Here is a 25517-nt window from a genome sequence, read left to right on the forward strand (position 1 = left end):
AGAAAAAGACAATCATTTCGGAGGATATGTTATAAAAAATAAATTTTTAGCTTAAATTGTGTCCCTAAACTGAATATGTTTGGAGCAAATATTTCGTTTTATAACTTCACAGAGGTATTTTTGTTTCTTTATACTAATGATTACATATACTTCAGAGAATTATAAAGATTAACATAATTAAGTACTAGTAGGTAATGTAAAATTAAATATTAAGGGCTATTGCAATAATTTATTTCTTCCATGAAAAATACATTTCGAGTTCTTTCAATAAATACTACCAGACATACCAACATCTAACTCAGAAATAAATGTCAAGATCCAATATTTATATTCTTGCCAAGTATTATTTATTGCATTCAAGGTTTGGCCGAAAAAGTGTAAGGGCCGATGGTAACAGGCGTAATTTGTAAGCATTATACCTTCGACCGATTTATGGCCAAATCTTCTTGTTCATCCCTATATTAGCTTTTAGGATGCATCTTAAAAGGTTTTGGATAAAATTTTAATACAAGTGCATCGTTATTTAGATAAATTATGGCACGACTTCATTGTTGCAATGTGCCTGATTGCAAGGTGATGATTGTGGGTTTGAATTCAACTTGAGGGTGTGTTTGTATTAAAATATTTTTAGTTTCCTTCGACTGGTAAGACTAAGGCATTCGTTTGCCCCACCCATTGCAAGAACATCATTTTGCATGTATGCTTAAAACTTTTGACTAAAAATTTGAACTTATCTCAAATTACCTTAACAACATTTTTTTCTCAAACATAAATGTTTTGGAACATTTATTGCTAATACTTTTCTTAATGGGTTATAAAATTTCCAAATTATCCTTATGCATTATTTTATTTTTGGGATTTAGGATTGGACGAAATTTATATTCATACAAATTATCAAACTTCACCTCTTCTTATACTAGACTTTTTAAAAACAATAATAAAAAATAACCATTCTACTATGACAAGCATACAAAAATAACTGGACAATACAATCGATATTTACAAATCTGATTTCGAAATCAAATCGATCGGTTCACAATCTATTTCTAAACGAAATTCCCATTATGTATGGCCCTAATGGGTTTTATTCCCACGTCTTTTAATACGGATACAACACTAAATGACGACTATTGTTGAGCCCTCCCTTTTTTCATTTGGTCGGCAAGCCATAAATTCCGCTTGAATAATCACTATCGAATGTAGGATTTGGTTATTGGTGGCGTAGATGTAATATGTCTGAGTGTACGGAACGGTTATAGGTTCGTTACCCAGTTGAGTGAATGTTTATATTTAAGTTTGATCTTCGGAAACATTTTGTCAGAATTTGCAAGCTGACTTAGTCTTAACAGTAGGTTTTATCTGCCTACCCATTTATATGCGACAGTTGTTTAGATTTGTTTTAAACTAAAAATAATAATAAAAACAATGGAATTTAAGAACGGTACCACTTAGATATCAGTAATATTACAAGTCATATTTGAACAGATTAACAAGAACTTTCTTCACACAAAGTATGTAATTTAAGACGAAACGATATCTCTATTAATGAGATCGAAATATGATATGGTATATTGTTGAAAGAGTAGTTTTTTAAATTTGAAGTCTATAATTTATGAATGTTAAAATTTAAATTGATAAGATGAAAGGTGATGTTCGTGGTAATTGTGGCTCTGTATTGTATTTACTTTTAGTTTATTTGTATTGGGTATCATCAGCTTTTTGTAGGATAAGTTAATAATGTTGATTGTCTATCGACTCAACACTATAAGAGACTGTTGATTACGGGTTTGATTCTTAGCCTGGACATGAAGACGAAGCAGTAAGACGATATCTTTAAAATGGATTATAAATAGAAGACGGAATACTTTAATTCGTAGGTTATGTATATCTATCTACATATATAACATTTTAATATATGTTAATAGAACTAAATTACTATTTACTTGTATATATTAACTAAAAATAAATTCTAGTAATTAAAAGCAAAATTTCAACAAATTCTAAATGAAAACTAACGTTCATTAGATTACATTTCGATTACGCGAATCGTTTAGGATACGACAGAACAATAGGTTCCCGTTGCCCGCAATCCCGCAAACAATACTGACCTAAATAAAATCTGCTCCATTGAGACCCATTTGCAGAATCTACACATTATTATAGAGGACGGTTCAAAGAGTTTTGTTTTACTTAATATTATGTTATTATTTCAAAGGCCTTTGTTACATTTTTTTTAGAATATACTTATTTATATAATATTTTTTTTACTAGTTACGATAAATATATTGTTTTTTTATTACAATAAATGGGAAATTGATTTTAAAGTAGAGAATGGAGTGTCTTACCACTAGGTTCCCTCTGCATACCGTGATACATCGTGAAGATTTTTTTTATGTAGGCAGAGTGAATTATCACTCTTACGCGTAAAATATATAAAGAAAACACAAACAATTCTACCATTAAAAAAACCACTATGGAATTTCAATACATTACCCATTACAGGCAACCAATTTTACGTGAAAAGTCCATTTTTATACACAATGAAAGCAAAATAAAGCCAATATTTGGGTTTTGCGCTACAAAAGTCCAATGACCGAATAAATCCTGTTGCGCCGGTTATCTCTATCCGATCTGATTCTGAAGCGTCCGCTCGCGACCGCACTGGTGACTTATTTCCATCAATATATTGCGCAATATTACAAGTACTCTATAGCAGTATATTTATTATTTATTATTACTGCTTCTACGTTTTGTTTTAATTAATTAGGTAACTTTTTATTTTTACGTTAGGCATAGAGCAGATGGTATAGTGAGACAACTTAGTGTTAAGACATTAATAGGGAATAAATTTTGAATGTATTTTTTAAAGCTTCTCGCTGTATCCCAAATGTAGCTGGATAGGTCCCAAATGTAGGCAAGAATTAATCGAACCTGCAATCGTTGTGAAAGAAAACAAAACTATTTATGTAATTCATATTTTTGCTAAAATAAAATTAATTTAAAATACTCTTACATTCGTAAACGCAAACGAAATTTAATAAACAACCTGGTTCGTGTAATAAAAGTGTATTATATTACTTTAAATTAAAATTTAATTTTATTAGGATCAAGATTTACGATTCTCACTTCGATATAATAATAAAATTCGCATAAAATATTTTTTATAGTATACAGGTTCAAATCCCGCGGCAGTTAATAAAGTCTGTAATAATTATATGAAATAACATTTTCGGTGAACGCCCTTTTAGCATCATAAATGGATATTATATTAGAAGTTTTAGTATGAGTAAGTAGTCGCCCGCAACTTCTTTTGTGACTTTGAGACGTAAAATGAAAATTTCTGTTTTTTTTGCCGTTGGAGGAGGTACGGACGGAGGAATTTCGTGTACAAAGGGAGTGGACTCCCTTTGTCCTGTACGTAGCCACTTTAAGCAGAGAGTATCTAGTGTTTAGAGATTCCGTCTTAGTGACTAGTGACTTCGAGATTCTGCATGTCGAGTAACATAACTCAAGGTAACACTTGCCTACGGAAAAATTAAAATAACTCATTCCCGTGAATACGAATCGAACCCAAAACTAGGCAGCTTGCAGTCAAATGCCACTCCGCCACTATTATTAATATCCTTCCTTGGAGTTTCCTCGAGAGGTAATCAAACCCATGACCTGTCGTTTACAGTCACGAAGTTGTGCCCCTCAGCCACGACTGACCTCTATATATAGATTATCAACACTTGGCCAAAATACTGTCTCTGGCTTCTTTGTTACAAAAAGCATTGTACGTCTTTTTTTTGAACGTTTTAATTTAACGCAAAATCCGATACGCCAATCAATGTCTAGTGAAGAATTTCGTGGTATAAAATAATTATTTTATTATTAGAATTTTTTTGTAGACGAACAAGAAGCATATTCATACACTTTATACAGAAATATCATATATAGGAACTCAACGCTACATTTTGTTTAATTTACGGGAATTGAACCCACTATCTTCGCAAGTCAGATTGGGTCTGATTACTTCGTATATCTTATTTACAACCAGCCATAAATTTTCTTGAACGAACAGGCACTATGTAAATAGTTGTATGCACATTAAAATATACTGGCGGTGATTTGTGTTTTTCCTCTTACGGAAGCAACTTGACACCTCAAGTTCTTTACTTCTTTACTTGTAGTTGTAAAATATGCAATCGGGTTTGCATGTGCGTTTGTTTGTGTAAAATATTATCATTATTTCGGGTTTTTAATTCTGAAAAATTACATCACTCAAAGAAAAGTTTAAATATTTGTATTTTTGTTTCCTCGATCTAAAGAGCAGGTTCACATTTCTCCCTCACAGCAAGACAAGCCGATGGAACCTAGTGCTAAAACACTCCGTTCCTGAACTGATGAACTAAAAATCAATTTCAACCCATATCGCAAATTCTCAAAATCGCAAAAGCCAATATTATGTACCTAACCTACTCTATTTTAAATATATCTTTTTTGTTTGAAGTTTTATATAACTATTTATTTTAAATATATGAAAGGTAGTTAGAATACTCATACGTATCTTTTATATATGCTTTTTGTCATCACATTCTTATACTCAAATGGTTTGCAATGAGTTTTGTACGAGCCATTACTGGGTACATGATGATTGCATCAGAATAACTGACTTCCTTTTTATCGATGTCCGTTGTGGCTCCGCGAGTACCCGTTTATACTTGTAGGTTGCAGTTGCAATTCATTCAGAAGTTTTATCTTATAAATCCTGACAGACAGTGAGTGCGACAGTTCAAGATTCAATTCCACTGAAAGGAATCACTTAGCCTAGTTAGACGATTAAACGAAAAATATAACACAAGAAATGCCACTTTTTATGACTTTTTCATTACAAAATACAAGAATATTCAACAATATTATACTAGCGTAGAGTTTTCATAGATATTTAAATTTATCGCGGACCACATTGTGGACCGTCTTTAATGTCGTGTGAGCGTGACCTCCCATCAGACGACGTAATTTTCTTTGTTAAATCTTGGACGAAGCTCAAGATTTTCAGTATTCTAAATTCTCCTTTAAAATATTTGACGACGCAAATGTAATTTAATTTAATTTTCGTCAACTATCTCTTTTAGAAACAACTATGAAAGTTAGAATTAGAAAAGAAGAAAATAATATTATTATTGTACTAATCGTACGTTTTCGAAAGTATCTGTAGATTTGATAATTTGGAAATTACGCAATAATTGGCTTCCATTATAGAGGAATAATATATTTTCTTTCCATACATAAAATGTTTCTCTGAATGTCACAGAATGTCGTCGTCACAATGGCCTTATCATTGTCCAAGTATTTGCCAAAAGAATGATTGAAGATAAGGAAACAACGAATCTTTTGTTTGTAAAAGAAAAAGAAAACTTCTGTCGATGACAGTATAAAAAGTAAACAAAAAAGGACTTCATTTGGACAAGTTCTGGCTAATGGACTGCCTAAAAAACATATGTCTGAAGGATACATGAATGGAAAAAAGTGCTATATTATGTAATCTACATGATATTTCCAACGGCGGAATACAAAAAGCTTTCCTGGAACGTGCTCATAATACTACACTTGTAGTATCTCCTAGAGTAAAAATAGAGAAAGAGGGAGAGTTTTAGTTAAGGTCTATATTTGTATCTATTACTACCCCTGTAGAAATAAATCGATTAAAAATTAAACTATTAAAAATATATATTGTATCGTCATTACAAATATCGATTTCAAGAAAGATATATACATCGTAATACGAACGTTTATAAGATTGTTGTTTCTATGATTTACATCGCAACGACAACATTGTTATTTCCTATTCCATTCAAATATCTCCTAAAGAGAGTTCTTACTTAACTCCATGTCTATACATCTTGAAGTAAAGTGCTCACGTACCACATACATATATCTAAACATATATGTATGTATGTACGTAGATCAACAAAATTTTCACGGTCTCCCATCATTCACGAGACGCGACGGCAAGAAAGCAAATAACTGACAATTTTCATTCAGCGCTCGCTCCCTTTTCCCGTTCGCTCCAATAAATGTGAATTCTACGGCGTTTCTTTGATCTGAGATAATGATCGGCGTGTTACGAACGGGAAGTATCCCCCGACAAATACATTACTTTTATAAACAAAACATTTCGATCGATATTGTTTATGTGGAAGGTAATTTTATTGGACGTTTTTATTTATTTTTTGTTAGAGCCTAAGAAGGGAAGATTGTCTTCAAATACATCTATAACTATTTCAATAAGGCCACACACTCTCACATCGTGGTGGTGGGATTAATTACCTCTCGGGGAACTAAATACTTTAATTTCCTCGGTATGCTAACAAGGCTAAGCACAGCGTTGAATTCCACTAATTAATACTCTATGTCTTGAAAATGTAGCTGGAAAATATAAAAATACTAATATATTAGACAGAAATTGGCGTACACATTCTTCTTTTAATTTTGCGCATTTTTCGATAATAATGGATAGTTTTGAAAAATTTTTATAGAATCTAGAATTTTTTATTTCTATCTAACATATTCTGATAGCGCCGATTTCACGAATAAATATCTAGTTTTTATTTGAAATTAATATTTCTTAAACCAATTTTAATATAAGATATAACGAAAAACTACTGGTAAATCTATTTATAGTAACAGTTCTACCTCCACTGACATGATGAGACATGCATCTTGTCAATTGAGAATTGGCGTGGAAATTCTGCTCAGAACGTAGACGGTCCGTCCTTGATGTCTTGATGTTGACATGTTTCAAAATAAATGAGGATATTTCGTAAGCAACAAAAACTGCTGGACGGGCGGTTTTGTTTTTGTGGTACCGGATTTCTTCTTGGAATATCATGAATGCACGCGATGGTCGTGTATTCGATTCTGGTTAGAGGAATTTTTGTATTAAAATATTTTAGTTTTGTTGTCTGGCAAAACAATGCATTAGGGTGGCATTGAAATCTGGTATCTTTCTCAAATTAGGTTTTTGCAAAACTATTTCTCGAACGTATAGGTACACATATATTTTTAATTTAAAGACATTGACTGACTTCATTGTGAGTTCGTTACTTTGTTTTATAATTTAAATATTATGTTTTGTAATTATGAACTACTAGAAATATAAATAATTGATTTGAATGTTAGTGCTCCTCAAATGCTTTGTCGGTTCTTTTGATCTTATATTGTTTAATGTTCGTAATAACCTTTCTATAGCAGACACTAAACTGTCGATTGTGCTCAGCAATTGTTTGTAAACTGTCTGAAAGCCAGATTTTTACTTTAAATAATTAAGATTAATCATCAATTTTTTTCACGAGGCCAAAATTTGGTTTTTACCCTGATCGGAATTTAAACCGGCAACCATGATTTTTAGTCAAGCATACGCAAGAATTATTGGGAAGTGGTATAGCGTCTAACTGAAAACGCGTTGGTTTTGGGTTCAATTCTCACTCGGGGAATTAATATTTTCATTTCCTTGCTTTGGATTAAGACAAAGCGCGGCGATGAGTTTCGAGTTTCGTCAATACATCCCAAACATGGGCTATGCGTGGCGAACTAAGAGTTTTAACACTACGCTACCTGCAATGTGTTTTATAAATTAGCCGCGATACGAGGCTATTTACAAATACATTCTATTACTATGTTTTTTAATTTTACAATTTTAACATCATTTTTTATTTGTCAACAGGTAGTGTTAGTGTACCACCAAATGTGCAAATGCCGGTAGTGTATGCTAGATAATCGCGCTGGCGTGGTACGGTGGGGCGATGCAGGCGGGCGGCGGGTGGTTTGTGCCATGGATGGGTATGCAGAAGTTCGCGGTGGCACTTCCTATGGGGGGTGTGGTGCCTTTAGTGCCGCCGCTGCTGGCAGCCCTACCGCCGGCCCCGCCACCGTTGAGGCTTATACCGCCTTTGCAGCATCAGCAGAGTGGAAGAAAGGTAAATTTTGTAGATTAGTTTTACGCTGTGTTCCGCATAAAGCAGAGCGCCTAGTGCCTACAAAATAATATTGTCATGTAAACATTTATGTTATAGTTGCCATATCACACTTAATTACTGGAATTAGGAGGAAAGCGAAGAATGTGATGTCTTAACTCTAAGTTATCTTCTATATGCAAGGCGTATAGTTAAAAAGAACTATTCATATTTATATATATACTATCAAAATTGGGTAATCATTATGTGGGCCAGTGGCTGTGAAACAAATGAAAAACTATTGCATCCTTGTCATTGGAAGCAATAATAGAAAAAAAGGTTGTAACATTACTTTGCATCAATACAACCTTTACCGTTGACCCTTTGTCATATCCATGGATGTTTTCGGTCTCATTATTTTAATGTGGGAATTTTCGCTGTGTTTCACATACGAACGTACGACGTTACGAATTCTGGCAGAAAGCAGAGTGTTTTGGCACTAACTTTTATCTGCCTACCTTACTACGTACATAGTGTACAAGCTGATATTGGTGCAATAACCTCTATATAGAAACGTATTTATTCTATACTATAATATAAATACTAGTATTAATATACTGAAATGCCTCTGTCGCCAGCCTCAGTGTATTACCTGTTCACGCTGCTCTGACAGTTCCAAGATATAGTGATAAAATTTACAGACATACCGCTTACATTCCTTATATGGACTTGGTTATTTAGAAAAAGATTCCTTTATTTAGAAATATGTGGATTAATAGCATAGTATCTATACCTACTATATACTAATATTATAAAGCTGAAAAGATTGTTTGTTTAATTGATTGAACACGTTAATCTCAGGAACTATTGGTTCGAATTGTATTGTATGACTAAGATATGATTAAGATTAGTTGCGAACAATAAGACAACCGTCCACAACCTAACCAGTACGAAGAATAAAACAGGGTAATAATTCACATTCTTTCATAATAAGTGTAAAAAAACATTATACCTTTTACCGTTGCAATCGGTAAAAAATAAATATCCAAAGCCAAACGGGTATTCGTTTTATTCAATAGTGTCGCCTCGTATTTCTACATAGAAGCTGTCGGTATTAAAACTCAAGTTTATTTACCTACTTTACAACAAGATCTCAGGCACCTGCCGGCGAACACATACAAATGGTCGAATATATCTTTGACAGTATGAATGGCACTATTTATTTAGACACTTGCCTTTTTATTATCTGTGCGCGTAAATATTTTATGGGTTTATTATGTTTTTTTACTATGGCAATGTCTAGTTAAATGCGTATTATATTTAAAGAATTTACATCATTAAAAGAATTGATCGTAGTGTAGAGTTTTTGAGTTTCTTAATTAGTGAACCGAGAAGAGATTACGTAGATAGTAGCGGAGCTCAACGCCGCGCCAGAGGGCGAAAATTAAATTTATTAATTTCTCTGAGTACGAATCGAACCGAAACGACTATCGCGTTTACAGTATGACACTGACCCACTGCGCCAACATAACCTCAACCTATTAATATATTAATAACATTCCTCAATTTTGAAAGCGAGACGTTTGAACAGAAAGTGTGTTAGTGAGGGTGTGACTACATGGGTCCCGACTCAGTCGGTTGTAGTTACATTCCGTGGACAAGTGTTGCCAGAAAGGGTCTTCTCATATCATTCTTCCCTACCTGTTGAACCATATAAATATCCTACCATCCAGTGCTTAAATTGCTGTAGATTCGGACATGTTAAATTACAGTGTAGGTCTCAGCCTAGGTGCTACAGGTGTGGCCAAGCTCACTGTGGTGATACATGTGACATACCTAAAGAAATGTCTGTATGTTTGTTTTGTGATAGCAAGCATTTTGCTAATGACAAAGATTGTCCTGAGTTTGCAAGACAACAATCCATAAAAATTACAATGTCACAGGAATGTATTTCCTATATGGAGGCATCCTCTCGTTTCCCTCCTGTCCAACGATCCTATGCGGATATCGCAAAACAACTTTTTTCCCCTCCTACTTACTCATACTCCCAACCACAAAAAGTCCTAGCCCCAGTCACTCCTTACAAATCTTACCGCAAGACTGTTTTCCAAACTCCTCGTCCCCGCGCTCCTTTAGCAAAGGGATATGACAGACAGGCTCACCAATCCATAATTGCAAATTGTTCCTCATCTCTTCCTAATGGCTGCGCTCTGAATGAAGGTGTTAATCAAGGTGTTGGCAGCTCAACAGAATCTAGTAAGGATCTGTTGATTGCTTTAACTAAAACCCTCATAAGCATAATCTCAACAGCCAATGAACTTCCTATACCGTCCAACGTTGCCTCTAACCTACTCAATATCCTTAATACTCTCAACAATGGCGCCGTTGTCCATTCTGCAGTGGAATAGTGGTAGTATTCGTGCTAAAAAGCATGAATTACTTCATATTATTTCTCTGCACAAACCTGCCATTGTTGCCCTCTCGGAAACATGGTTGGTCCCTGGTTCCCGTTTTAGGGTGCCGGGGTTCTCCTGTTTAAGGGAGGACAGAAATGATGGGTATGGAGGCAGTGCTATCCTTATCCAGCACTCCTCACCCTACTCCCTAATTCCTCTCCCCCCTCATAGCCAACAGATTAATGCTGTTGCCGTGAGGGCTTTCAATATCTCCTTCCTATCAGTCTATATTCCTCATCCCTCTTCCTCTCTTTTCCTTGAGCTTAAGTCTGTTATCTCTTCGCTTCCTAGTCCTGTGCTAGTCCTGGGAGATTTTAACACTCATCACACTTTGTGGGGGTGTTATTACTGTGACGGAGTTTCTCCTTCGTTGGTAGACATGATTGATGATGTATCTCTATGCATTCTCAATGATGGCTCACCAACTCGTAGGGTTCTTCCTAACCAGAATCCAAGGACTGCTATTGACCTTTCCCTATCGTCCCCCTCTCTTGCCTCCCAGCTATCATGGTCTGTTCTTCCTTCCACCCATGGTAGTGACCACTTCCCTATTCTACTTTCCTTGTACCATAGACTTCCTCTTGCTCCCATCCCTAATGCTCTGCCTAAATATAACCTTAAAAGAGCTAACTGGAATAAGTATGCTAACTCTGTGGATTGCATGCTTGACAATCTTCCTGAGTCTAGTAATTTTGAGAATATCATTCTTTGCTATGATCGGTTTATCTCTGCCATTGTATCTGCAGCTGACTCTCATATTCCAAAAAAACACTCCATTCAGAATTGGATGCATTTCAATCCCTGGTGGGATCAGGAATGCTCTGATTCTGTCCTTCGGCGAACATCTGCTGAGGAGTCGTACACAGTCTGTATGACTATGGAGAATTATATTGAGTATGCACGTAACGATGCGAAGTTTAGAAGAATGATTGGGAAAAAGAAGAAACTTGGATGGGTCAATTTTTGTGAATCCCTTGATCCCCGTTCTCCTCCTTCCCTTGTGTGGACTAATGTTAAGAGATTTCGTCGTTCTCTTAACAATGCTCCCAGTCCCAATTCCAATAATCCCTCTTTGTGGCTTAATGATTTTGCTAACAAACTGGCTCCTCCTTTTGTTCCATCCCATGATTTAATTATATCCCCTCTGATTGAATCTTCGGATGAAATGGATGCTTGTTTTTCATTTGAGGAACTCAATAATGTCTTAACGGATTTGAGAGACACTAGCCCAGGCGAGGATTGTGTTTCTTACTCTTTTATTGCTAGACTAAATGAGAAGTCTAAGCTACATTTTTTAAATTTGATTAACAACATCTTTCAATCAGGTAACATTCCCGAATCCTGGAAATCCCAAATTGTTATTCCCATCCTAAAACCTGGAAAATGTCCCTCTGACCCTAATTCATACAGACCCATTGCCCTAGCATCTGCTTTATCAAAAATTATGGAACGGCTTTTAAAAAATCGTTTGGAGTGGACAGTGGAAAGCAGAAATATCTTAGCACCCTCTCAATTTGGCTTCAGAAAGGGGTTAAGTACTACAGATAGTCTCAGTGTTTTTACTACAGACATTCGACGAGCATATGCCAAAGGAGAGTATTTGGTTGGTGTTTTTCTAGATGTTGCGTCTGCATATGACAATGTTCTTCTTCCGGTACTCAGGCAAAAATTGCATCAGCTGAGTATTCCGCCAAGGATGACTCATTTCATATGTAATCTGCTGACCGGTAGATCAATATCTGTAAAGCATCCACTTCTTACTATACCTCCCAGACTTGTCTGGCAAGGTTTGCCTCAAGGTTCAGCTCTCAGTCCTCTGCTGTATAATGTATACACCCATGACCTCGAATTGTCTGTCAATAGTTTTTGTAACATTCTTCAGTATGCTGATGACATCGTCCTTTACTACAGCTCAAAAACTGTGGAGGACATAACTTATCGTTTAAATACTGCTTTGCACTATCTAAACCAGTGGCTCTCCAATCATGGCTTGGCACTATCAGTAGCAAAGTGCCGGGCGGTAGTGTTTACCAAAAAGAGAGTAACTCCTGATTTCCAAATAGTTTGCGGTAATAATACTATTCAATTAGCAGAAAATGTTAAATTCTTAGGCATGGTTCTTGATAAAAGACTGAACGGAATTGCTCATGCTGAACATATCAGTAAAAAATGTGAAAGCGGCATCAATGCTTTGAGAGCGGTGTCTGGTGTGTGGTGGGGTGCACATCCATATACTCTTAAACTACTGTACAATGCCATAATCCGTAGTCACATTGACTATGGATTATTTGTTTTAGACCCCTTTAACAAAGTTGCTACTGAGAAACTCAATAAAATTCAATACAAATGCCTAAGAATTATTATAGGTGCAATGAAGTCGTCCCCCACCAACGCACTGCAGGTGGAATGTGTAGATCCGCCTTTTCCTATCCGTCGACAATTCCTATCTGATCGGTTTGTTGGTAAAATGTTACAGCTTTCTTCCCATCCCCTATGGTCTAAGCTATCTGATTTAGCGGACCTCATCCCTCGAGGCAGGCCTCTCCCTTACTTGCTCAATAGTTTCCTTAAATTTACCTCTCTTCCTCATCCCTTGTCATCTTTTCCATCTAATCCTTTATTCCGCACGCCTTATAAGGCTCTAGTACACCATCCTACTGTCATCACTAATCTTGGCCTAATCAAGGGAGATGTTGACACCAACACAAAATTTTAAGCCATAGTAAATGAAAATTTTTCAAACCATGTCCTCATCTTTACAGATGCATCAAAGCTTTCTAAGGAAAGCTGTGTTGGTGCAGCATGCTGGATACCAAAATTCAAAATTATATTACAATTTAAATGTCCTCCCGAATCATCTGTGTTTACTGGTGAGGCTGTTGCTTTGTTAGAAGCAATCCGGTTCACACTCTCCCATGACTTTAAACTGACTGTCATATGTACCGACTCATTAAGCTGTATATTGGCGATAAAGGGAAATCCATTTCGTAGTAAATTAAGGTCTTCAATTATTTTAAGGATTCGTGAAGAACTGTACTCATGTTATCTAAAGGGATTGGATGTTACTTTGGCATGGATTCCAGGGCATTCTGGAATCAGTGGGAACGAATCTGCAGACTCTTGCGCAAAATTAGCCATCCAGTGTGGAAATTTAGATAACTTTTTTATTTCGGCCCAGGATCTGTTGTCACTTGCATTAACTCATTTGGATGTGTCTTGGTCTGAGTTCTGGGAATTATCTAAATCTCAGAAAGGTAAATTTTATGCTACTATCCAACCCAATATCCCAAGGCGACCTTGGTTCTTTTCTCAAAAATTTGCTAAACGGAGGATTATATCAACTATTTGTCGACTGCGCCTTGGGCATGCAAGTACACCTGTGCACCTAGCTAAGATCAGGGTCAGGGACCACTCACTGTGTGAGTGTGGCCTGGATGAAGGTTCCCCTTCCCACATCCTTTTCACATGTCCCAAGTTAATTCGTCCCTTGTATGATGTCCTTCCTTTTATAGTTCCCCGCCCCCTTAATGTTCAATGTTTGTTAATGTTTGTATTTTCTCCTTTGTGTAAGTTTTTATGTAAATATATTAAATATAATAATATTAAAGTATAAGCTAACAATTTTGTAAAATATTACTTAGTACTAACCCTTTATTATGTATATATTGTTATATTTGTATATATATAATATCTATTCTTTTTACTTATAGGTGAAGGCAGTATATTAGCTGGATCTCTTTTTAACGTGCATTCTCCTATTGCGTTATATTATCTGTTTTACCGTACATTCTCCTTTGTGTGTTTTCCATTCAACGTGACACTGGCGAAGTGATTAGTGCTGAATTGGCACGCTCGGAACGCCATAAATAAAGAGCAACAACAACAACAACATTCCTCAAACATTAATTCCTAAAACACTTATTTCATAATTACCTCTCATTTTTCATTTGTCATTGAAACATTTGTTTCATTATTTATCATTAAACATGCGACGTATTGATTCATAAACACCAGCCATTAATTATTCAAATATTAATAGTTGTTTTACTAAAACCAAGTTTAATACAATTTACAACTCTAACACAACGTATTAAAATATTGACTGTAACGCGACGGTTGCAAGTTCGATTCCCACTTGAGAGAATGACTTGTTATTTCTTATAATTTTTATTTCTTCGCTCTGCCACCAAGGCAAAAATCCCGGCGTTCAGTTCCGCCACTCAATATACAATGCATACGACAGGAAGTGAGAGAGACGCAATAGGAATTTGCGATCGTACAAAACGATCTCGGAGAGAACATCTCGTAATTATCATGTGATTTATAACTTAAATATACATAGTATTAAGTGGGCCGAAACATTTTAGTTTGGATGGTTTAATTTGATGTGCCCACCTACAAAGTGGGGAGGGAAAAAAGGAAGGAACAAGCGATGCTTGAGGTATGGAGGTTTATTAATTAATGATTTAATAAATTACTGGTTGGGCGTTTTTTTTTATTATATTCGCAATGATTGTGCCTTTTATTTGATTTATTGAATATTTGTTTGGAGTTGTTCGTAATACCGATTTTTGCTAAAGTTTAATTTTAAACTCGATGGTATCGATGTTTTTTCTATACAGTTTAATTAACCAATGAGACAGTGTTTGATTATAAAAGCGGTGGTTATGTGTTCGATTCCTATGTGCTCGATACTATATACGGCATAAAGCGTGAAGCTAAAAAAAACATATGCCCTTAAAATCGAACCCATAACCATCACCCTACAGCCACAATTCCACTGCGGCACGATGACGTCAACTACGAGTACTAACAAGGTAGACTATATTACTGTAACGTTTCACAATGCCGCACATGTCGAAGCAAATCAAACATTAAATTAGCATCAACGACGCTACAAGCAAAACATTAAGTTTCACGGTGCCTTTGCCGTGATCGTTTATTTACGTACCAATTATGGGTTTGGGTGGTATTTAAGAACTGATAGTATGGCTTATAGAATTAAAATTAAATCAGCTTCACGCTGTATCCCGCACACAGCAGGATAGGCAGAGGGAACCTAGTGTCAAGACACTCCGTTCCCCACTTAGATATTTTAGAACACATTTCTAAAAGAAAATTGTAATAAGAAGATATAAAGAGAAACGGTAAGAGATCGTTTTTTGATAGATTTTTTGTGAAAGATATTGTCTTACATACCTTGAGGTTACGTAATTTTATCTTCATCTTGTAAATATTTATATACACTCTTGTACCTATTTGTATGAAAAATACGAGTAGTAAATAAGAAAATTTATCTCAATCTAGTAATTATAAAGATATTCTAATGAAATCTTGATATGCAAACAGATTTTTAATTAGCTTAAATTCCTTTACGTTTAAAGAGACTATCAATGCTGACAGAGATAAGGGTTATCTCAGTAGAATGCCTAAGATTACTTTGGCAAAAATGTGCGACTTAAGAAGTTCGTTATGGCCGTCATAGCATAGCGTAGTAGTCGTAGCGCCTACCTGTAAATGCAACGGTTGTGGATTCGATTCCTACTCGAGGAATAAAATATTATTTTTGATTTCCTCGCTGAGGTATCGAGGCGATCGTGATGTTGAGTTCTGTCTCAAAAATTGCTGTTTTTATATTATTTATTGTTAGATCAAAGAATTAAAAAAAGTACTTCATAGTGAGACAGACCAGCAATGATTTTCTTACTCGTGTCATCATAATTCACTTAAAATAGTTATCTGGCCACTTAAACTTCAAGTATATTGAAGCTTTCTAAATTAAATATGTAACTTTATTCTTATATGTTGCAGTTGTGGTTTAAAAATATTTAACTTTACTAGTGAATGTGGATTCAAAGACTATTATATATTATAATAGACTTACTTACTTAGGTAATAGATGTTTCTAAATAATATAAGGAAGCTTTCTATACTTCTTTATACATTTTCTTGGATTGCATTATGCGATTTATACTTGGAGCCCTCATGGTTTTACCATGACATTCCTTCGATCGATACTTCGTTACCTCTCTTATACGTACCTATACCTCACTTTTGCGTCATATTTTACCATTCTTTCTTCACCCATTCTTTCGACGTGTCTAAATCTGATCACGTTCTTCTTCATTATTGGCATTAATTTACTATTGTATATATAATATTTTCATTCGTACTCGTATCGTACTCGTACAAAATAAAATATTTATTTTTTATTAGTAATTTTAGGAGATATATGTGCATCCACATACAAACATATGTACAGTAGAGCGCTAAACGAGCATGCAAAATACGTTACGAGTGTAATTTAACCACTTTAAATTAGTTTGACGCGACGACGCGCGGCGTTAAAGCCGTTAACGCAAATGGTCCCACTATTAACAGGACGCTAACTGGTTTCGATTTAACCTATTTAGATGTGGTTCTCACTACTATATTGTTTTTTTTCTGTCCTACGAGATGAAGATTACAGATACTTGATGATATTTAAAGTTGTTTTGTTTTATTGAGTTTTTTCATTTGTTTTTATTTTTAGGGTTCCGTCGCCGAATAGCAAAAATTGATTTCTTGTAGATTCCTCATGTCTTCGTAACAAAAGAATTCACTACTGTAACTTACATCTTTAGTTTAGTCATAGGTATAACATAAATATATTACTGGAAGTAAACGTTTTTTTATATTGTCTCGCGTCTTCCGCTTTGTAAGGGGTTAGTAGTGCAAACTTTATGTTACCTTACTGCATTCTACATATACCAGCCATTGCATGCATACTAGAAAAGGTGCACTTTAAATATCGATTACTTTTGTTTTTTTTTTATAATTAAATATTTAATGAATCCTTACTTCAATTCTCCATTTTAATGCAGTTCAGTTATATAAAAGTGATTCGTTTACTATATTTCTATAGCTTTACGCTATTTTCCATAATGCAGGTAAGGGAATAGAGGGAACCTAGGGGAATGCAATATTAAAAAACTCTATTACCTACTATATTCGAACTCGCTATCTCTGCCTTTCCAAGAAATGCTAATAATCTATCTTAATATACTATTAGATTTCTTACATATTTGCCCATACATTATCATACATTTATATGATTTAAGTTGACATAATTCCTAAGTAATTCTAGAAAACTAGAAACTAGTTGCGTTCACTTATTTAATGAATGTTGTCATACACTCGCGCGCTGTGTGGACTATTAATCGCTTCGTTTACTATTTTTAACGTTGGTCAAAGTAAATCATTATACTTTGATTATCTATCGGTTTGAGCTACAATTTCTCCTAAACTATGATAATTGGCAATTTTTTTTTGTATTCAATTTTTAAAGCCTATATATAGCTGCAGTAAAACAAAACACGTCATTGAGTTACGGATCTCAACTCGCGATGTCCTGATAATAAATAGTGGAGTGTCCTGACACTAACCTATTCTAAGCATTGCCAACCCTACTGTAGGCATTGTATATATTTTATTTAATTAATAACATTTTCTATATAAATTGACTATTACATATTATTCTCTATAGATGCCTAATAAAATTCATAAGATACTTACGATTGCAGTTCTACTGCTTCCATAAGCCTTATTAAGCCCATTTATATAAATGATTTATTATATGCTACTGCCATTTTGCTACTATTCACATTAAATAAAATATATGGCAACTCAACACGCAATGTTTCGAATTCAGGTAGTAATTGGAGAACGGAGTGATCCAGAGTTAATCTGGAAAATTGAGAAAAAAAAATAGTAATATATATATTTATATAGTAATATATATATATCTTTAATAAGTAAAATTGATTCTCCAATAAATTCAATATAAAATTTACATGCGTACACCGATACAAATTCTTGAAAAACAAACAAAAGTTCCCCTTTAGCCTAAAGCCCGGACAGAATCCAATTAAACGAGAAGCGGTAAGTGCATCTGTCAACGTCAAATATATGAAGATAGCCGAATTGATTGAGACCTTCGAGATTTTGTTTCGCCATCATTTTTTGGGTGGGTCGGTGTTTCTTTTTTTGGGTCTAAATTATAGTCTGTGGAATTTGAAATTTGCTAAGCTATAAGATAAGATAAAGTTTTAGGTAGCTTTTTGGTTTGCAAATTAAAAATGTTTAAATTGGTATAGTAGAGGCCGTCGTTGCATAGAGCTACAAGCGTGCGATTTTAAACGCGATAGTTGTGGGTTCAATTCCCAAGAATGAAATATTTAAAATTTTTCATTTCCCCGCTCTGGTGACGAGTCTCAAAAATTTGACGGAAAACAGGTGACGGAGTGTCTTAACATTAGTTTCTCTCTGCCCAACACTGCTATATGCGGTATACCATCACCTAAATCCCATCATCGTTATGACTCATTGTATATTGACATAGGAAACTCAACGCGGCGCTAATAAAGAAATGTATTTAAATGAACTCTTAGCAACTGTCATCTTTATATTTTTTCATACTTTATAATAAATTAACTCTAATATGGCGTCAGACATTGTCACGTCTACAGTAATAATACAGCATAAGCTTCTAACGTAAATATTTACATGCCGTGCCAAAATAAAATTATACAAGCGGATTTAATGTGTTGAGTGCTATTATATGTATAATATGTTAAAATTATAATGTCATTTTGTGTGTGACTGTGTTTTTAGGGATTTATAAGTGAAATATATATTTTTTTAGGTTTGAAATAAAATTATTTATTTTTACAGCAAGAACTTGTAAAAAGATGAAAGCGTAATTCATGTAAATGCGATGATTATGGGTTCGATCCCATCTGGAGTATTTTATAAAAGCTTTTATTTAACTTGTTTTACTTAAAAAGTGTGTTAATGTACAAATTATTATACTAAAAAATATACTAAAGACAAAAATGAAAAACCAAGTCATGTCAATGCCTTATAACATAAAATCTATAAATAATTACTTTTTTTAAGCCTCCATGAGGAGCAGGTTCAAATTATGTTCAAATTTTTATATGGTTTCTTAAAAAAAGTGTAAATTTTTTCCTAAGTGTGAATTGACACTTTAAAAATATTAAAAATCTATAAATTACTTTCAATGAACAAATTTAATATTAATTACACTTCCTTTTCTAACAAACCTTTAACTTGAAACGAATTAATTAACATCAATAGACGTAATCGAGACATCGAACACAATTATCGATTTTAAATCGTTCCGCAATTCGAGTCACGAGGTGTGCATCGGCTTGGTAAAATCAAACATTTGATACGAAGACCCACAAATTTAAATTGAAACCATTATAATACTAAAAGTGTATGCCATAAGGCTTATAATCAAATGTACAAAATAATGTCAAAAGTATATTTTTTATTTGTCGTAATTTTTACCGTATTCTCCTATAAGTAAGGTTCAAATTTGCTTATATTTGATAAGCTTATATACAGTGCGTGTGACGAATTTGAAATAAGTTATTATGAAGTGGGTTTGTAGGGAAGTCAGTGAATGTCAGTACGATTTCTTTATTTGTGATATCTGTACTCACATATGACTGGGTCAAGGAACCTTATTATATAATATATGTCAATATACTATATTAACATACAAGTATACTTACGTAGAGTAGAAATATTTATTGGGAACTATTGCTAGGACATTTCTAATTGATGGAAATAAAAGATTAAATAGAATATAGTAAACAATGTGTGAAAATGTACTTAAATAGCCTCCTACTGTAAATTTGATTTGCATCCACTTAAATTTAAATCTAACACAGCACTCTTGTTTCCCCTCGCATTCGTAATTCAACCCCTTCGTAGCCACCCCTAGCAAATACCAGTTAAAATACGTATGTAGATATATCTGAGGGAAGTACGTCAGTTGTTTAATAGTGAAAGATGTATTCAAACTTACTAGACGGTGGCTTACTTTGTTTAAGTGGTTTGTAAAGAATGAAATTGATTTCTTGCTATGAGATATTCTTTTTTTTAGCTTCACATTGTATTCCAGCAGGTAAAGTAGAGGGAACCTGAGATCCTTTAAGTAAGAAGTTTTAAGACACTAGTAGGCCAGTGGCACAAGCGCCTCTTCGCAACGACAGAATTACATATAATTTATAATTTTCTAAACTAGACAATAAAATATCTAAATCTACAATAGTTGTGGATTCGATTTCTACTCAACGTAATTTTTCTGTTAAACATATTCCTAACCGCCTACAGCAAAAAGACCTGCGCCGTGAACCAAGTAGGTTTCACTGGCTCTCTGCCAATCTATTAACTATTCATGAAACCTGCATTCATACGGAGCTACCACTAGACAACAAGATGCGTGCTTTACTCTAGAATATTTTAGTTGATATAGTATACTAGTGGTTGTAGTTATTATAATAAAATAATAGTACTGTAGCTTTTGCTGGTGGATACTTATCCGTAATTTTGTATGAAACATGATATTCATTATCAACGTTTCGTAATATAGCCCGTACAATATGTACGGGCTATCCAAAACATAAGGTTTTTTTCAATTAAAACCAAAAGTTCCCGAGATTAGTGCGTTGAACCGGACAAGCTCTTTCAGACTTATAATATTATGATGAGAAACAACGATTGTGAGTTTCATTTTCACTCTGAAAATTGTGTGGATTAATAAAGAGATGCATAAAAAATATTATACTATCCTGTTTTCTATAAGCTATGGCATTTTCACCATATACAATGGTGGTATACAACCCTAATTAAAATTTAATTTTGTTGTATGACATATCACACACTGGTACACTATGACAGTTTGTCGTACTCATAATTTAGGGTTACATTTCTACTCGGGAGAATGAATTATTTTCATTTACCCTTTCTGGTAAGGCACTCAGATATTCGACAGTTATCACTCACTACTTAGCAACTTAAACCAACGCAAAGTTATGATTTATAGCACCTCTAGCACTTATAATAATAATAAAGCTATAACTTTAGTGGAGCGTCAGCTTTGTCTCTGCTATTACTTCTTTAGAGACCAGACAGCTTTTAGCAGACTTCACTGAGTGAGTATTAACAAGAGATTGGGTGTAATTTCGCGATATTAAAATTTTCATATATTTTCCATGAATGACATAATATATTGGATTGTATATTTTCATGTTAAACGTAATATTCTTCTCCATTACAGAAATAATGGTAATTATATACACAAATATGTAATTCTTATCATATTAAATATAATTTATATATATCATATTAAAAATTAAAGCCAAAATTTATAGAAAAATCTGGAAACAAAATTCAAAGTCTATACCTATATGATCTATCTATATGATGAAACCAAAAGAATATCCATACCTTATGTTTACGGTTCACCGCCATATACATTTTAATATTCCAAAAGCCCTTTGAAAGCTACCACAAGCTAGGCGCACCTTGTTTTGTGTGTTTCAATCCATTCCAAAGGGAACCTTAATATTTCAGAAATAGAGTTGGTAATAGTTCCGCAGGATCCATGACCCCTAAGTGATCGCACCGCCGATACAAATCATTTGAAGCGTTCACAGTGCTTGCAAACCAATTTCCGGTTCCCGTCCATATTGAAATGTAAACGACACGACAAATAACACGATGTTGTCGATGTCGTCGATGCGTTATGTATAAAAAATTGTAGGCGTCTATTGTTGATAGCTATCTATTATAAATATAGGGACTATCATGGAGGAAGGAGACGAGAGAGAAAATTTTGATGGTTTATAGGCTCAAGTATTGCTTAAAATAATTTCCATTATATTTTAATCACGTTGTATCCGGCATATGGCAGGGCTGGCAGAGATAACCTAGTGTTAAGCAACTTTGTCTCCAGTAAGACAATTTCTGCAGGAATTGCGTGCTGAGTGGTGGAACTCAACGCTGCAAACGGTCGACGAATATTTATGTGGATTCCGATTTCGCTATTAACAAAATGATTTGTTACTCAGGCATTAATCTTCATCATCATCACCAAAACGTATTTGAACCTGTACTATCATTTATAACGTATCTCATATGTTATTCAGCACGCACCATTACGTCTAATATTATATAACACGACAATACGTGCACCGAACCGATATCGATTGCGATAGCCTGTCCTAATCCTAATCAGACCAGAACAAATATTTGCATTGCCAATATCTGACTGACCTGACCGGATAAACGTCAACGTCAGCTCATGCCACTTGAATGGAATTAAATGTTTTATAATTAGTGATGATAGCAATATTCATTTTGATTAGCAAGAGCCTAGTGGCAAGGCACTCCGTTCTTCATTCTCCGTCCAAGTTTTGAAACTTTGTTTGTTGAGTAGCGGAACTCTACGCCGCGCCGTGTCTATTATAGCGAGGGAAAAATTATTTAAATACAGTCATCCCACTATATCATGACGGCCGTCATTGTCTTATAATTATATACAATTCCTCATGTATTAGATGGTGAAAATATTTTATTATAACTGAACAAATATCATCGAAATTATTTATAACCATCCGAGCGTTGAAAGTGGTCGATGCCCTTTTTAAAAGTAAAAAAGTAAAGCTCATTTTGTATGAGAAAAATAAACTTTTATCGTACCTACTACTGAAATAAACATTTTATATCAATTTAAAGGACCCGCCGATTTTTATAAACAGGTTCTTATATAAGATACCTATAAAATATCACTGCGAAAGATTAACAAATCGAAAATGTTTTCTGACTCACTTGAAATATCGAGTTCATCGAATCGCTTTTGATCATTCAATTTGGCGAAGTCTAAAGGAAACTTCCCATTATTAATTACCCAATGGTCCCCAAAATTGGAGGTTCACGCTGTGTTTTACGGACTTTTATCACGAAATTATATTGTTTTTGTTTGAATGTACACGACAAGTTTTAATTAAGCTGAATTTTGCGTTTGTTATTTACAATCTGTTTGAAAAAATCGTAATAAAATGTTATATAAATTGGTTTTAAAAATATTGTATCTAAATCAAGTACGAGCTTTGACCAAGTACTGGCTTTGAATATAAATTAATAATTTAGTCTACTAATTATGATTTGTTTAGAGTCAACTAAAGTATAAATTGGAAATTAAAAGTAGATTGATTGATTGATTTCTCGAAATATGGCGTTTCGAGCGTGCCAGTTGAGCACAATTCATTTCGCCAATGTCACGTTGTATGGAAAACACACGAAGGAAATTGACCGGTAATAAAAAAGATAAATATAAAAAAAAAAAATACATAAAAAAAGATAAATATAAAAAATTAAAAGTATATTCATTAATTTCAAATGTCAAATGGAAGCTGATTGAATTTAGTGATATACGACATTGTTCTCAATATTTTGCACATTCAGAAAATCATTTCTAGGGATTAATATGAAAATATTTGATAATAATATTTGAAGCTCCTGGGGTAGGGGCACAAGCGTGTGCCTGTAAACGCGAAAAGTTGAGGGTTCGATTCGTTCGATATATTTGGTGATATCTCTCATGCAGGATACATAAAAATATATATATACACTAATAATAAACAAACGAACAGAAAACGAATATACAACATAAATCTTAATAATTCCCAAAACAATCTCACGAACTATTGAAGATCTTAACTTCTTTAGTCCTTTCTGACACACTATCCGTTCAGCTATCACCAAAAATCCCTATAAAGGAAGACCTATCGACTCGACACCCTTTGACAAGGGTCAAGGGGACCGCGAAACTTTTGCTTTTTGTCAAACAAACCGGTCCACAAATTTCAATAACGTAGCGAGAGCGAGCTCTCCCATATTTTTTGTGCGTCCACGCAAAATGTATACCACAAAAAGTTTCCAGTATCGAGCTAGCTTCCCTTTGAAAAGTTAGAAAACTCGTGTTTTCGGGCTTATACTCTGAAAAGTTTTACGTTTTAACTATATTTAAAACTGTTGATGTTTGTCCTTTATTTTATTTCTATCCATATGTGAACATATATATTGGGCTTATGTGAGAAGATGGTATGTATTAGTTGGATTGATTATGATGATAGCTTTATATATCTTTGTCATAAAGTGTGGAATCAACGGAGTGCTTTGACACTACTTTTCTCTGCCTATTCTGTTATGCGAGAATCGATGCTAATATTGAAATTGATGTATATATTTTTTTTCGATATCTAACACCTAAAGTGATATATAGTTGGAAAACATTTTTTTGTTAATTTATACTACGACTTTAAACCTGTCAAAAGTTTTATTTATATTTATTGTGCACAGAACTTTATACAAATATTTTGAGGTAGACTAAAAAGAGAAAAGACAAAAATGTTGGAACCCGTTTTTAGCCATGGCACTTTAATATGTTTAATTTAACATTTCTCAAGAACAATTTAATCTGAAAATAATTAGCAAGACTCAATGTTTTTATTAAACTTGGACATCACGTATAATAATTACATTGGAAATATATTATCATACTTTAAGCGCAAAAGCTCTTTCTAACTACTTTACTTTCTATTACTTTAAAAGGTAGGCTTAAATAAGTTCAGCGTTGCGTTCCGCCACTCAACACCCAGTGCCTCCAGAATTTGGCCAAAATTGAGGAACGGAAGTGAAACGGAAACAAGAGTGTCTTATCACTAGATTCCCAAGTTTAGTCTGCCTACCCTGCTATGTGCAAGATACGAGCATGAAATTAAAATATTTAAATCTAAATACCTATACTTATTATGCATTAGTAAAAATAAATGAAAATCAAATAAATCAGCTTCACGCTGTATCCCGCATACAGCAGGGTAGGCAGAGAGGACCTAGTGTTAAAACACTCTGCTGTATTAGTAGAATCTCAATTATACTCATATTTAATAATATTGTAAATTCAACAATGTTTGTACATGTACCTTTGTACGCACTTAAAATGCAGTACGGCCCTTCTTTATGAAGGAAGTGTTATAGTGTATTGTACTAGAAAAACATTGTCCACTTCGACTTTCTTAGAAACCTCTAAAATATTATATTTAAATGTAAGCCGTGTAAGAAATTAGTATTATAATTTTGTTACGTGCTCTTTTTTGATGTTGATAATGTTTATTTTTATTATAGCAGTGTTCTTCGTTAATGATTTGAATTACTTTCATTTCCTTTCGTCTAGCTAGATAAGCTTATCAATGTCTCTAAATTGGAC

At 34.0% G+C, this 25517-nt stretch overlaps 1 protein-coding gene across 4 annotated transcripts in view; it reads left to right on the forward strand.

Moving 5' to 3' along the window:
• Positions 1-25517, forward strand: part of LOC146541720 (pseudouridylate synthase RPUSD2-like) — a 314100-nt gene that overhangs the window by 239607 nt on the left and 48976 nt on the right. For 2 of the 4 annotated variants that reach the window (XM_085190848.1, XM_085190838.1), the window contains one exon: positions 7709-7961. The exons of the other annotated variants lie outside the window; for them this stretch is intronic. In XM_085190848.1, coding sequence (XP_085046974.1) covers positions 7788-7961 — 174 coding nt within the window. In that variant the 5' untranslated portion in view covers positions 7709-7787. The remainder of the gene's footprint in view (positions 1-7708; positions 7962-25517) is intronic. 4 annotated transcript variants of the gene reach the window in all.

Source organism: Heliconius melpomene, chromosome 1 (genome assembly GCF_056956725.1).
Source record: "Heliconius melpomene rosina isolate 202511_hmr_F chromosome 1, ASM5695672v1, whole genome shotgun sequence".
NCBI classification, from domain to species: domain Eukaryota; kingdom Metazoa; phylum Arthropoda; class Insecta; order Lepidoptera; family Nymphalidae; genus Heliconius; species Heliconius melpomene.